This window comes from Geotrypetes seraphini, chromosome 6 (assembly GCF_902459505.1).
Source record: "Geotrypetes seraphini chromosome 6, aGeoSer1.1, whole genome shotgun sequence".
NCBI lineage: Eukaryota > Metazoa > Chordata > Amphibia > Gymnophiona > Dermophiidae > Geotrypetes > Geotrypetes seraphini.
In genome coordinates, this window is record NC_047089.1 from 157,077,577 (window position 1) to 157,092,513 (window position 14,937).

The 14,937-nt window shown below is 45.4% G+C and overlaps 1 protein-coding gene across 4 annotated transcripts in view; it reads right to left on the reverse strand.

Annotated features, from left to right (window-relative positions):
* Window positions 1–14,937, reverse strand: part of CDC16 (cell division cycle 16) — a 226,676-nt gene that overhangs the window by 48,865 nt on the left and 162,874 nt on the right. For all 4 annotated transcript variants that reach the window (XR_004539864.1, XM_033948569.1, XM_033948568.1 and 1 more), the window contains 2 exons: window positions 12,368–12,417; window positions 10,651–10,724 (listed from right to left, as the gene is read on the reverse strand). Coding sequence is in view for 3 of the 4 variants with exons in the window: in XM_033948569.1 (XP_033804460.1) it covers window positions 10,651–10,724; window positions 12,368–12,417 (124 nt within the window). In the remaining variant the exon portion in view is untranslated. The remainder of the gene's footprint in view (window positions 1–10,650; window positions 10,725–12,367; window positions 12,418–14,937) is intronic.

Consider the following 14,937-nt stretch of genomic DNA (forward strand, 5'->3'; position numbering starts at 1 on the left):
ATTTTGGTTGTGAAAAAATACAGTTTAGGGGTGAAGAACTTTTGTATATGATAGTATGCGATGATCTTAAGGTGGCCAAACAGGTTGAAAAGGCAACGTCAAAAGCTAGAAGGATACTTGGGTGCACAGGGAGAGGAATTGCCAGTAGTTAAAAGGAGGTACCGATGGCCTTGTATAAGATTCTAGTGAGACCAGATTTGGAATATTGTGTACAATTCTGGAGACCGTACCTTCAAAAAGATATAAACAAGAGGGTCTGTCCAAAAGAAAGCTACTAAAATGGTCGGTGTTTTTTTATCATAAGGTATACGGGGACAGACTTAAAGATCTCAATATGTATACTTTGGAGGAAAGGCAGGAGAGTGGAGATACGATAGAGACGTTTAAATACCTGCGTGGCATAAATGTGCATGAGGTGAGTCTTTTTCAATTGAAAGGAAACTCTGGAATGAGGGGGCATAGGATGAAGGTAAAGGGGATAGATTCAGAAGTAACCACAGAAAATACTTTTCATGGAAAGGATGGTGAATGCTTGGTATGGCCTTCCAGTGGAGGTATGAAGACAAAAAGTATTTCTGAATTCAAGAAAGCCTGGGACAAGTACATTGGATCTCTAAAGGAGAGGAGGGGATAGTGGATGGCATGGTTTGGCAGACTAAATAAGCCATATGGTCTTTATCTGCCTTCATTCTTCTATGTTTCTATGTAAATATGATCTGTATAAAAGATGGCTAAAAGGAAGACTGTATTGAAGAAAAATAATTTGGTTTGTCACATAACATTTGCAGAGAAACACTTAGGGAAAATTACATGTATGTAGGAGAAAGTTTTGTGATGACCAAAGTAGAACTTCTTGGTCTCAATGCAAAGCAATCTGTGACACAAAACAAACAACAAATCACCCTGCTAGCATCATCATCATCCCTATAAGTTTCACTCTGAACCTAATCTCATTTTCCAATGAAATAAGAATGGTATGCTGAACCTTAGTGATGTTCCTAAGCAGTTCCCAAGGTCCTGGGTGGGAAAGATAAGCCTGCTTTTAGTACTGAGAATCCAAATGTGGAAACTTTGTGTGCTGCCATATCCGCCCTATAGAATTTAGTGAAAGTGTGTAGGGAATACTGTCACAGATCTACATATCTCTTCCAGAGGATCGCCCTTGATTCTGCCCAAGAGGAGGCTACACCTTTGGTTGAATGTGCTTTCAATGACACTGGTGGTTGTTTGCCACAGATAACGTAGGTGGAATCCATTGGGAAATGGTGGCCTTGGAAGCTGGTCTGCCTCGGATTGACACTTTGGTTAGGACAAAGAGATGGTCCGATAGCTGAAGCTCATTAGTCACTTCCTTGTAATGCAAGAGAATTCTGCAGATGACCAGCAGCTTTAAAGCCTTGTCTTTCTTCTTTGAACCCATAGTTTGAAAGGCTGGTAGCCTTACTGCCTGGTTGATGTGAAATGCTGAAACAACCTTTGGCAAAAAGGAAGGTACTGTATCCAAGGTCACTCCCATTTCCACGATTCTTAGAAATGGTTCCCTGCACGACAAAGCTTGCAATTCTGAGACTCTTCTGGCTGAGGAGATTGCAACTGGGAACACCGCTTTGATCATAAGATCCATGAGAGAAGCTTTCTCCAAAGAATCATACGGAATCCTCTGAAGAGCCTCTAACATGATGTTGAGATTCCAGGAAGGGAAGGGATCTCAGATCAGCAGCCTGAGCCTCAGGGCTCCTTTGAAGAATCTAATAATGTCTGGGTGAGCTTGTCATCTGCACCTTAAGGGACGCCACTGTTAATTCCTTGCCCAGGCCCTCTTGAAGGAAGGCCAGTACTGATGATACTGGGGCTTTGTTAGCTCCAGATTCTCCTTATTGCACCAGTGCTGAAAAACATCCCACACATTGGCATAGGCTAAAAGAGTGGATGGTTTCTTGGCCTTCAATAGGGTGGTAATAACCACTTCCGAATATTCATTCTTGGCTAGCACCGCACTCTCAAGAACCATGCCCTAAGACCAAAGCAACCCGGACCTTCTAGAGCTGTCCTGTGTGAGCCAAGCCCAGATACACCTGGAGCCAGAGACATTCATCCACTTGTAGGCATACTAGATCCACATACCAAGGACACCTGGGTCAACCTGGGGCCACAAGAATCACTCTCCCTGGGTGAGATGCTATGTGATGGACCACCCCACCTATCAGAGGCCAAGGAGGAAACATATAGCAGTCAGGACTTTGGCCATGATTGCATCAGAGCATCCAGTCCTGTGCTTCAGGTCTCGTATCTTCGGCTGAAAATCCCAAGGCACCTTCTTGTTGCGTGCCACTGACCTCAGATTAAATGTTGGACACTCCCAGCATCCGGAAATGTTTTAGAATGCCCACAGGGCCAATGGCCACTCTCCTAGGTCCAATATATATCTGCCGAGGTAGTCTGCTTGCACGTTGTCCACTCCAGCTACATGTACCGCCGTGATGGCCAGCAGGTGCTTTTCTTTTTTTTTTTATAATATCATTTTTTATTGAGACAAACAGGTCGCAGGGCAATCACATGAAAGATGGAAAACAGTGCAACTACAAGTACAATGTCAGAGCAAGTCCAAAGGTAAAAAACATGAACAGAAACAGGAGCATTGTACAGCTCATTATGCAAGAAATTCAAACAGGCGCTACAAAAAGAGTAAAATACAATACAATACGGAGTGTGCCAAGGGGCACCCTCCAGAAATATCAGACTGCATGAACCCCTTATCGGGGCTAACGGGAATGTTATAATGGGCAAAATTGTATACCGGTGCTCGTTCAAGCAGTGTTAGTGAAGGGTAGAGCTCTGTATCCCTTTAAACAGCAGACAATGAGCAAAAGTGACCAGCCTACAACCTACGTCTGAATAATTCAAATGTTCTTAACCAACAGGACGTACTTCACCACTCAGGATCCCCAAACGATCCTCCACATTCACACACTCACACAACAAGCATCAGTCGCACTATCAACCGCACCCTAAGCAGACATCCAAGTCACACCCGTGTTGCGTGTAGTAGTTAAGTAAGTAAGTAAGTAAGGATGGATGAGTGATTATGTCACCCAAGCAGGTAAGAAAGCGGCACAGCAAAACCCCGAACCTGGCATGAAAAACAAGCACCCATACTCATTCCTAATCGCAATCCCTGGACCCAACGTACCTTAGCAGAAGGAGGAAGACTTATAAATAGAAGTGTATCGGGCAATGCAGTTATTTGTACAGGACCAGGACTTACACAGTGAACAATTAGTACAGTATCGGGGGGTCTGCAGGCACAGGCTAGGATCCCGGTTATGTTCCCATTCTGCGGACACTGCGGAGTGGCTAAACCCGTTGTTCCAATGATAACCTCCACATGGAGCAATAGAGTTTCCAGTGTGGCTGAGGGCGGGATGCATAAGTGTCCAATTCAAAGCGCGCCTGCAATTGCATGCGCGCGGACCACATACCATAGGTCGGTACCTCCTCAGAAGTCCAATATTTCAAAATGAGCTGTTTACCCACGAGCAGCGCGTGGAGGAAGAATTTCTGAGCCGAGGCATCCAAACCCTGATCAACAAGGTCCGAGGTATCTCCCAATAGTAGAGCAGGAGGATGCCAGGGCACGGTACATCGCAGCACCGCCGCCAAGTGGAGCTGAACCTGATTCCAGAAGTGCAGTCTGGGGCAAGTGAAAAAGGAATGAACATAGTCACCCCTATGGGTTGTGCATTTAGTGCAAGTGTCGGCGCTCCACAATCCCATACGAAAGCCTTTAGCTCTCGTGATATAGGACCGGTGTAAGATTTTGTATTGTGTTTCTTGCAGTCCCGAGGCCTTTACATGCAAGTATAGCGTGTGAAAGAAAGAGTGGAGGTCATCTATAGTCACCTGCATGCCCAGCTCCGTGGACCACTCCCCCCCTAACACCCGAAGGCTCCCCTCTCCAAAGAGATCTCTGCACGCCCCATACCACTTGGAGATCTTATTCGACTCCGTAGGTGTGTCAAGGAAAACCAGATCCAGAGAGCCACAGCTCCAGTCATCCGCATGCGTACGTACACATGAGTGAAAGTAATGATGAATTTGTAAGTATGTGTACATGTGCTTTGGTGGTAAACTCCATGCTAGCCTCATTTGTGCGAGGGAAGGGAATTCCCCCCCCCCCAACGATAAGACATCCTGGATTGTCGTATTCCGCACGGTGCGTCCTTCCAGACCCGCCAGCCCTTCCACTCCAGAGGCGAAGCGGGGATTTCTCAGCAGAGAGAGAAACGGGGATACAGTGGGCGACCTATTCTGAATATGACGCCACCAGCGCCATGCTCGTTTAAAAGGAAGGAGGAAAGAGAACCCTGTAGGGCAGGAGCGCGCTCCCCTGCCCACCGCTCCATGGAGAAAAGAGGAAAAGGACCAGGGTGCACAGCAGTCCTCTAGTAAAAATTCAGGGGAGTAGCGGCGCGAGGAAACCAGGTGCTCGTGAATCCAGCGGAGGAGCGCGGCAACATTGTAAATGCGCAAGGAGGGTAAGCCCAGACCACCACGAGCTCGGCTCTGAGTTAGTTTAAGTGAGCTGATGCGTGCCACTCTCCCCCTCCACACGAAGGAGCTAATGATAGATTGGTAAGCCCTCTCATCCGCACGAGTAAGCCAGACGGGAATGGATTGAAGAGGATAAAGCAACTTTGGGAACATCACCATTTTGACCAGGGCCACGCGCCCTAAAAGCGAGAGAGGCAGCGACTGCCATTTAGTACATAGCGTTTTGATCTTTCCAATGGTAGCCGATATGTTAGCCTCGTATATTTTGTTCGGATCTCTGTAAAGCATGATACCTAAATATTTCAGCTTTCCGGGGGCAATTCCTACCCCTAGGGTTCTGCACCACGGATCGGTCTGTTGGCTTCCCAACAAGAGGGCCTCTGTTTTATCAAAATTTATTTTTAAACCCGAAAAAGTTCCGTACGATCGTATAAGGGACATCAAAGCGGGCATGGTGCGGTCCGCGTTATTAACGTATAAAAGCATATCATCCGCGAACATACTAATACGAAATTCATTAGAGCCTATTATCAGACCTTCCAACTCTGCGTCTTGCCGGATGCGAGCCGCCAGGGGTTCGAGCGAGAGGAGAAAGAGAAGGGGTGAAAGCGGGCAGCCTTGACGCGTGCCCCTTCCCAGAGGGAACGGATCAGAAAGCGCGCCGTTCACCAAAAGCTGGGACGTGGGGAGATGGTACAGAGCCGACACCCAAGCAATAAAGTCCCCCTGGATCCCGAACCGATCCAGCGTCCGAAAAAGGTGGGGCCATGAAACCATGTCAAACGCTTTTTCTACGTCTAAGCTAGTAATAAGCGCTTTATCGGAGGCAGTGCGGGGATGCTGCAACACCGCTAATACCCGCAGTAAGTTCATGGAAGCGTGCCTTCCAGGCACAAAACCCACCTGGTCTTCATGGATGAGCGTAGGTAAGAATTTATTTAGGCGCGTCGCCAAGATGCTGGCCAAAAGCTTTGTATCCTGGTTGAGAAGGGAAATGGGCCGGTAAGACCCCAATGCATCAAGGGGGCGCCCAGGTTTGGGAAGTATAATGACGTGTGCTCTATTGTGTGAATTCCCGGGTGGAATAACTGTACAGAGCCCCATAAAGTATTGCTGCAAAGATGCTAACGCCGGGGGGTCCAGGAGCTTATAAAACTCGGGTCCAAAACCGTCCGGCCCCGGTGTTTTGGCTAGCTTGAGCTTTTTAATGGCTACTTGTAGCTCGTCTCCCAAAATGGGACCATTGAGGGAAAGGCATTGAGCGTCCGACAGGGTAGGTATATGAAGACCCTTAAAGAAGCGAGTGCTTGCAGACTCATCAAATGTTTGTGCCGCGTAGAGGTCAGTGTAGAATTGCACAAATTGATCTGTAATAGCTGAGTGAGTGACGTGTGTGTCGCCTTTCTTATCTCTGATGACCGTGATAGTATGGCGAGTTCTGTGCGGCCGCACCAAATTGGCTAGCAATCTCCCTGTCTTATCCCCCCATCGATAAAGTTTGTATTTATAACTATAGATATTGCGAGTGGCCCGTTGATCCAAGAGGAGGTTAATTTGTTTCTTGACTGCGCACAAGGCTTGTTTAGATGCGTCGTCCATCCGAAAGATATGGATGGAGTGGTAACTGGCTAGTTTCTGCGACAACGCCAAGAGTTCCTCGTCCCGTTTTTTATTCAGAGATGCTGTGTAAGCCAGGATGTGACCCCTCATGACTGCTTTAGCTGCTTCCCAGTAAATAACAGGGTCTACGTCTGTTACAGAATTAGTAGCATGGAACTCCGCCCAGCGTTTATGAAAAAAGTCCCGAAATTCCGCATCTTTGTAGAGAAATGGTGACATCCGCCAGATACGCCTCGCGTCAGGAAACCCAAAACGTAAGTCAATGCTAAGCAGAGCATGATCCGATACAAGAGGAGGCGAAAGGGATGCCATCAATAGTTTCGGAAACAGCGATGCAGAGATTAGAAAGTAGTCGATGCGTGAGTGAGACGAATGAGGATGAGAATAGAAGGAGAAGTCAAGTTCAGTGGGGTGTAGCGTGCGCCATGCATCTAACAATCCCAACTCCTTAATTAAGAAATGAACCCCCTTGGTAAAGTGGCCCCGCGGTATTGGTTTAGATGGTTGACGGTCCCTCTGCGGGTTCGCAACAAAGTTAAAATCACCTCCCATAATAATCGGTTGAGGCAAGAAAGGTGTCAGATGTCCCACCAATGTAGTGAAGAAAGAGTGAGAGTACGTGTTAGGAGCGTATACATTGCACAGAATTAAGGGTTTGCCCCACAATTCACCTACAAGAATGAGGAACCTCCCCCTGGGATCTTCAATTTGACTATGCATGTGAAAGGGGATGTTTTTATGAATGAGAATAGCCACTCCGCATTTTCGGTCCGAGAAGGAGGCCGAGTATACCTGTCCCACCCATCCCTTACGCAGTTTTCCATGTTCCCCAGAACTCAAATGGGTCTCCTGTAAGAATGCTAAATCAGTGCGTTCACGTTTGAGATACGCTAGAATTTTAGTCCGCTTGATAGGTGAATGGATCCCGTCCACATTTAGTGATTTAACATGCAATTGTACCATGGATCAAGCATTTCTTCATATAAAATACAGTAAAGAACCATGAACCGAGCGGTGGAGGCCGTCCCAGCCAATGCCTCCACTCACTCATGCAGTGCCTCATTGACCTGCACAGGGTGCCATTGTGACACATCAGAGCAACAGTCTCGCACACATTCATCCAGACAACATACACACCCCGCATACAACCCCCGTCCTTACACATACACCCTCCCCCATGCATTCTCACCATTCCCTCCTCCCCCCCTACTACCCTCCCCCAAACCCCAGCATGGAGAACCATGCTAATAACAGTAACTGTAGCAATTGCGAAAACAGCCCCGGGCCGCGCCCGTGGAAGATAGGGACACATTCACACCAAGAATAGCAGTGCACAAAAAACAGCAGCAACATGAACATGAACAGTAATAGCTGATGAGCAAGTAAGCAAATGGCTGTGGAGCAACTAAACACATGTGCATCCCAGCCTGGGCCATGGTTGCAATACAAAGGTCCCCCCCCCGGCCCGGCCCCCCCAGCGCCCGCCATCGCGGGAATGGAGCCCAATGAGTCCCAGGAGGCCAAGGGAGGCAAAATAAAGGAACAGTAGATGTAAAAGTCAAAAAACATATACTTCGCCCCACCATAGTATGGATAGCACCCCCACAACAAAAGAGGGGGGGGGGGCACGGTACGGGCGCTCGTGTTCACCCCATTGCAGCCAAAGGGAATCAGTACAGAAGGCCCACTGTCAGGGAATGGATGTGAGTCCCGAACAGTCAATTTCGCTGATGAGGGGAGGTATGGTTCACCCCCAGGAAAGAAGAACACTTCAACAGGAGCGTCGCACCCTGGCCTCCATTTACCTGGCTCATAGACGCCCTCAGAGTCCGCAATAACCCCATCTCGGGGGCGCCCCACAGCCGGGCAAGAAGCCACGCAGTCCCCTCTGTTCTCCCGCGCCGCTCCCCGCTCCCAAAGCTGCAAGGCGCGGAAAAGTCCGGAGCACCGCAGGCGCATTCGTCTCAAGCCTCAAGCCGCAGGGCGTCCCCGATGCCAGCGGTACATCCGTCGGAGGACAGCGTGGAGATCTCTCCATTAAATGACGCTGTGGTTTGCTCTCGGAGGCGTCGGGAGCCGGGAAAAGCTCTAAGGTGCGTGACAGAGGAAATGAAGTCAAATCAGTTACGCCTCGTCCGGCCTTAGCCGGCGGGCGCTGAAGCAGCCCGTCTAGGCCATCGCTGGTTCCAATCGTGGAGGTGCCGGTAGGTCCTGAATGAATCTCTCCAGGTCCCGTGGGCTCTCGAAGTAGTGGATCTTATTATTATAGGAGACCCGGGCCCTGGCGGGATACAGTAGGGACACCCGTATTTTCCGCTGATAAAGCGTGTTGCAATGAGGCGCCATGGCTTTTCTGCGGGAGGACACCTGGGGGGAGAAGTCTTGGAAAATCAGGATCTTATTTTCATCATAACTGAAGTTATCCCCCCGCCTGAAGCAGGCTAGAACTCTTTCCTTTATGGCGAAGTTCAGGAAGCGGGCAAGGACCGGTCTGGGACGTTGTTCGCCCTCTCGTTGAGAGCCCACCCGGTGGGCACGCTCAATTAATACCCGCTCCCCCGCCTCGCCAAGGTTCAGCTTGCCCTGCAGCCAGGCTTCCAAGCAGGTCCTCAGGTCGACATCCCGGACAGCGGAGGGGATTCCTATAAATCTTAAGTTGTTCCTTCGGTTCCGGTTCTCATGATCCTCCAATCTGTCCATGCATTCCGTTTTAGCCGTTTCCAAGACCCTCAGGCGTTCTTCAAAGTTAGCTGCCCTGTCCTCCTGCTGGGCCACTCGGTCCTCCACCCTTTGCAGGCGACCCGCTTGTGATTCTAGCGTTTCCCTGAAGTCTTCCATGAATGTTTGAATTTTCGCCAGCTTGTCCTCCATCACTAGAGTCAGGGACTTGGTTAATTCTTGTATGGCCGCCTCCTGTATCGTAAACATGGGGACCTCGCGGCCCTCCGCCATCTTGGATTCCGCAGGTCTCACTTTTCCGCGGGTGTCCCGCTGCGATCTTGCAGTCATTCCGGGCTTCGGATTGCTTCGAAAAATGCTCCGCTCACCTCAGGGGCCAGCGAGCGACGGGTGGTCCGCGAAGCGCCGGGATTGAAAGCGTATGTGGTGTGTAAAAGGCAGATTTAACGCAGCACGGCCCGGAGCTGTGTGGAGACACGTCCGTTCAACTCCACGGCATCACGTGCCCCCCTGCAGGTGCTTTTCTAACCAAGTGAACAGAAGTTTTGCCTCTAGTTAGACCAATGTGCTTCTGGGCCTCCCTGCCGGCTGACATAAGCCACTGCTGTGGCACTGTCTGAGAATACTCTTACGACTCTGCCTGCCAGCACTGATTGCAGGCTTTGCAGAGCCAGGCAGACCACTCTCAATTCTAAGCTGTTTTATCAACCACTTCCACTTGGATGTTGTCCATTTACCTTGTACCGGGCAACCATTACAGTGCAACCCCCAGCTGAACAGGTTGGCCTTTGTTGTCAGAGTGACCCAGAAATTGATCTATGCTAGAGACTGTGGGTGGAGCCACCAGCTCATGCCATTGCGGGATGCCTCCATCTAGGGTAGACACAAAATACAGCTGGTACTATGAGCACCGTGAAGGAACATTATTAGCACCTAAACAGCATACACTACAGCCCCTGATCAAATCAAAAGGGTGAGCAAACACCAGGGAAATGGACCTCGAGCTCCACTAATCTTCAGCAGGCTGGCTGAAACAGGTCCTCGAAGGATACACCTGCTAGCAGCAGATTTAAAATCTGTTCCTCTCCATACAGGCAGAAAAAACTCTTACCAAAAAGGATCTCTGATTTAACAGAAAATAACACGAGTAAAAAAAAAAAACCAACAAAAAATTATTGAAAAATAAAAAAGAAATAAACTGAGCACATCAGAAAACACCTTTCATGCTCACCTGCAGAAAGAGAAATTGAAGGGGGGCAGCAGAATCCTGAGGAAGGAGGAGGTTTCAAAAGCTGTGATTGACATTTTTCTATAGCGTGCACGGAAGAATGGACAGAGTACCCTAAGGTTCAGCATCCCATTCTTATTGAACTGGAGATTATGAATTATATTTTTGAGTCTTTTGCAAGGCATTGTATGTGTGTTGGGTTGCAAAAGAAAGCATAGTCTAAAGCAGTGTTTCTCAACATGCATTACGCATACCCTTAGGGGTACATGGGCCGCTTGTTGGGGGTATGCGGCCTGGCCACCGCGGAGGATATTCTCTGCCTGCCCAAATCACCAAAGTATCAAATCTAGCCATCTTCCCTTCAAAAGTGACAGTAAATATAAATATAGATAGAAGAGTTAACACAGTTGAACTTAAGAAATTACTAAACTTATTTCTCCATATGCACTACATTTATTTTTAACAGTCCTTCTTTCACAAAGAAACAGTTGCTAGTTTAAAGAACTTACTTGAATGAGGAATTTCTTACAATAAGCCTTCATAATTTTGAAATTAAAAACATATGTTCTTACCTGAGATACCTTCTGGCATGTTCATTTTTGTGGCCAACCATAAGATAGTAACATCCTACTGCAAACCAGGACACCTAAAATCAAGTGCCAGACAATATTAGTTTAAAAAGATAGAGTGCATTAATATATATTATTAAAAAGTGAAAGTTAAATAGTATCATTACGAAGACTATAAACTTAGACTCAAAGAAGAGACAAGTTAATCTAATCATGTATTTTTTTAATGGGTATAACTTATGGGCAGACTGGATGGACCGTTCAGGTCTTTATCTGCCATCATTTACTATGTTACTATGTTAGACAAATACTTGACTAAACATGAGTGAATTTATTAAACAAGTAGGCAAACATGAGAACTCTTTTTATTGGTCGCTATTTTCAAATATTAATGAAAAACATAGCTAAAGAAAATGTGTTATTTTCTAAATAATTTAATATTAATGTAAGACTAAGAGATGAAGTTATCAATGTGGGCTCCTAAGAACCTAAGGGCTCCTTTTACGAAGGTGTGCTAGGGCCTTAATGCACGGAATAGCGCGCGCTAAATTGCTGCATGAGCTAGCCGCTACCGCCTCCTTTTGAGCAGGCAGTAGATTTTCGGCTAGCGTGGGCTATAGATCGCGCTAATCCTGTGCATGTGCTAAAAACGCTAGCGTACCTTCGTAAAAGGAGCCCTAAGTGTTGCCATACTAGCACAAACCAAAGGTCCATCAAGCTCAGTATCCTGTTTCCAACAGTGGCCAATCCAGGTCACAAGTACCTGCTTCAAAGCTATTTTACAAAAAGCATTTGCATATCACAACTCCATCTCAAATAAGAACAGAAGAATCTTGTCACTGTGTGTACTTACTCATGAGTGAACAGCTATACAATTTATTCAAGACCTTTTCTGTATGTAAACTAGGTTTAATATAGAGGCCGACCAAAATCAGTCATTTTGGTTCCGGCTGAAACCAAATCTGCAGCTGAAATCCACCACTTGATTTCAGCTGGAACCAGAACCAAAACCAAAACCATGGCTCCCCATTACCGCAAGCCTGTCCCCCCAAGTCAGCATCCCCTACTTCTCTACCATAGACTCTCCCTGGGCCTACATTTTAAAAGCCCTTTTCAGAGCAGGAACATCCCAAGTTGCTCCTGTCCCCCGCTGGGCTGCGTTGTGAAAATAGTGACTATTACTTTCCACAGACATACCATTCCCATTTCCAAAATGGTGGCTGCAACCTCCCATAGCAGTCTGGCAAGCATGCCGCGAGAAGTCACGACTGCCAGTTTTGCAATGCAGCCAGCAGAAGAAGGAGCAACTTGGGATGCTCAAAGAGGCCACTAGACCACCAAGGCTTTTAAAACTTAGGTTGGAGGGGGGGAGCAGAAGAGCTGGAGGGAGGGCTGGGTTTTTCTTTTAGGGGAGGACTGGCTTGCATCAGGGGGGTACTGTTTCTGCCAAAAGTGCACAGCCATTTTAGGCCAAACCCAAACCCAGATTTCAGGTCACTTTAGAGGCCAATTCCAATACCAAATTCCAATATTAAAGCTGAAATTCAGTCAGCCTCTACTTTACACAGAAAATTTTTTAAAATTACTTCTTTCTGTCAGAATTACTCTATTAGATGAAATAGCAAATGCTGTCAGAAAGAAAAAATGTCTGTTCCATGACCACTTTATAGGATATTCTTTAAAAATTAGTAAGAATATTAAATATATCACCATAACTTACAGGATTATTTGGATACAAATCCACCAATTTATGAGAAAGATAGAAAAGTTCTGTGTAAAAAAAAAAGAAAACATAACCTGAAATATGGTATAGCTTTCAAATGTTTATGAGTATTAGAAGAACTATATCAAACACAATCCACTAACTACAAAAGAAGCTGAGATTATGATCTCACTGTGGATAGAGGAAGTGCCATACAAAGGCCTGGAAAAGGAAGACAGCTCTTACTGGTCAACCAGTGATGCTGACAATGTATCACTTAGGTCAGGGATAGGGAACTCCGGTCCTCGAGAGCCGTATTCCAGTCGGGTTTTCAGGATTTCCCCAATGAATATGCATGAGATCTATTTGCACGCACTGCTTTCAATGCATATTCATTGGGGAAATCCTGAAAACCCGACTGGAATACGGCTCTTGAGGACCGGAGTTCCCTACCCCTAAATTAGGTGGTACCAAGAATCAACAGCACCACTGAGAGTGAATGAAACCACTAAGAAACTAAAAACAAACAAATAAATCCACAACTCTCAAGACTAAGTAGAATTCTCTAAAACCAGGTAATGTTTACAGATCTAGTTATACCTTAAGTATTTAAAGATAAAAGAATGCCTGAGAGAGTCAAATCACCTTTGCTGACCAGAGCTGAATGATAAGCTTCCTTAGAGGCTGTATTTACTCTCTGATGTTGCACTGTGCTATATATTGTCATCCATTCTCCCTCCATTCAAGGGGCCAAACTCATCAACCAAACATGGGTTTCTACTTACACAGTATCTACACTGAATACTTAAGGGAAATTTGTACACATTTTTGAAAAAAAAAAAGAAAGCCAAGTTAGCAAGAATATTCATTAGCCTGAAAACCTATTTGTTCAGTACCATTCATGCTTTCTTTCTCTTTGCTATTTAGCCATTAACATTTAAGCATTATTAATGGATTAAACACTGAAAACATCTACATTACTAAACCAAGGTCATACAATATTAGTTGTTTTTCCAACTGCTGCATCAGGAGAAGGATAAAGATCACGCAGTGGTTGGCAAAACAAGATCCCTTGTCCAGAAGAGAACTGGAGATCTGATGGGATTCCAAAGCAATAGTTTGTAAAGATCAGTTGTTTCGATGTTTATGTGGATTACAATCATTGTTTGAAGAGTGAGGAATTTAATTTGAATGGAAGACTGTATATGAACTGATAAGTTGACTGAATCTTCCTATTTCATTTTTGAGTATGCTCTTATTGGGAATGTTTGTTTTTTTGATTTGTGTCTAGTGACTTTGAAAATTTGAATTTTTGGAACTTTATTTCTTAACTGGTTTTTTGACTAGGAATTTTTTCTCCCACTTGGGAGTTTTTTCTTCCCAGTCCTTTTCCAGTTAAATGGGCCAATGAGAATATTTTGAGAGATTGATCCTCTTTATAAGAGTGGATCCATGGAGCTTTAAGGCCTGTTTGTTAATATTTTGCTAACATCTGATAGAAATTTTACAGAGTCACTAGTTGCAAAATTAAGCAGGCTTGTAGTTTATATTTATATTTTTGTATTTTATATCTTTCAGACCTGGGAATGATAGGGTCAGGTTATTAGAGTTGCATTGGTCCGCAGATGTACCTAATAGTTCAGTAAATCTGGGGAAGCTATTAGGGACATTGTAGTATAGTTTGAATTCTATTCTGTTTTCTATCAGTAACCAGTGTAGTTCTATAAGCAGTGGCATGACATGGTCAAATCTGGATTTGAAGTGTATGAATTTTGATGCAGTGTTTTGTATCAGAGTTTTTTCCATTAATTTCAAAGAGATACCAAAGAGCATAGTATTGCAACAGTCTAGTAGTGACAATATTGTTGACTGCACTAGTATCCTGTAGTGCTGCTGGAAGAAGTAAGGTCTTACCCTTCTTAGTTTTTGTAGAATAAGAAATGTTGACAACTTAGTCTGAAAATCCTAACATGACTCCCAGTACCTTGGAGGTTTTCTCAATATTAAAGCTGTCTAAAAGATTGATTAGCCTATTGCAGAATTCTCCGATGTGGTTGATATCATATCAAATATTACTGCTGAAGTATTGTGGCTGATACTGTCTTTCTTTAAAAAATATTTAGCAAGATGACGTAGATTGCTAAATTGAGTGGATGGATAATTCAGAGTTCAACTGCGATCCTCAATCTGAGTCACTGTGTACTTGATTTTTTCTATGAAAAGGACTCCAAGACAAGGAATGCCTTCTAAGCAATCACGCAGAAACTTTCTAAAACTCGATGCTCATACCCAAGCAGTTTTACAGACATCAATTGAAGTTGCCCTAGATTATATAAGGTGAAAACCACATTTTTTGCAATCAAATCTCACCATTACTTATAGAATGGTGAGATTTGATTTCAAAAAACAAACTTTACCTCAGGATCATTTCAATGGACAGTTTGCTCCATAAGTAGTACTACTGCATCATTTGAAATTGCTTTACCACTATTGTTCAGGTTGGTATAGTAATTTGAGGGGGGCATTATGCTTGTTCAGTTGTTTTTTTATATAGCCCAAAGATCGGGAAGAGATCCAGCAGGAAAGAC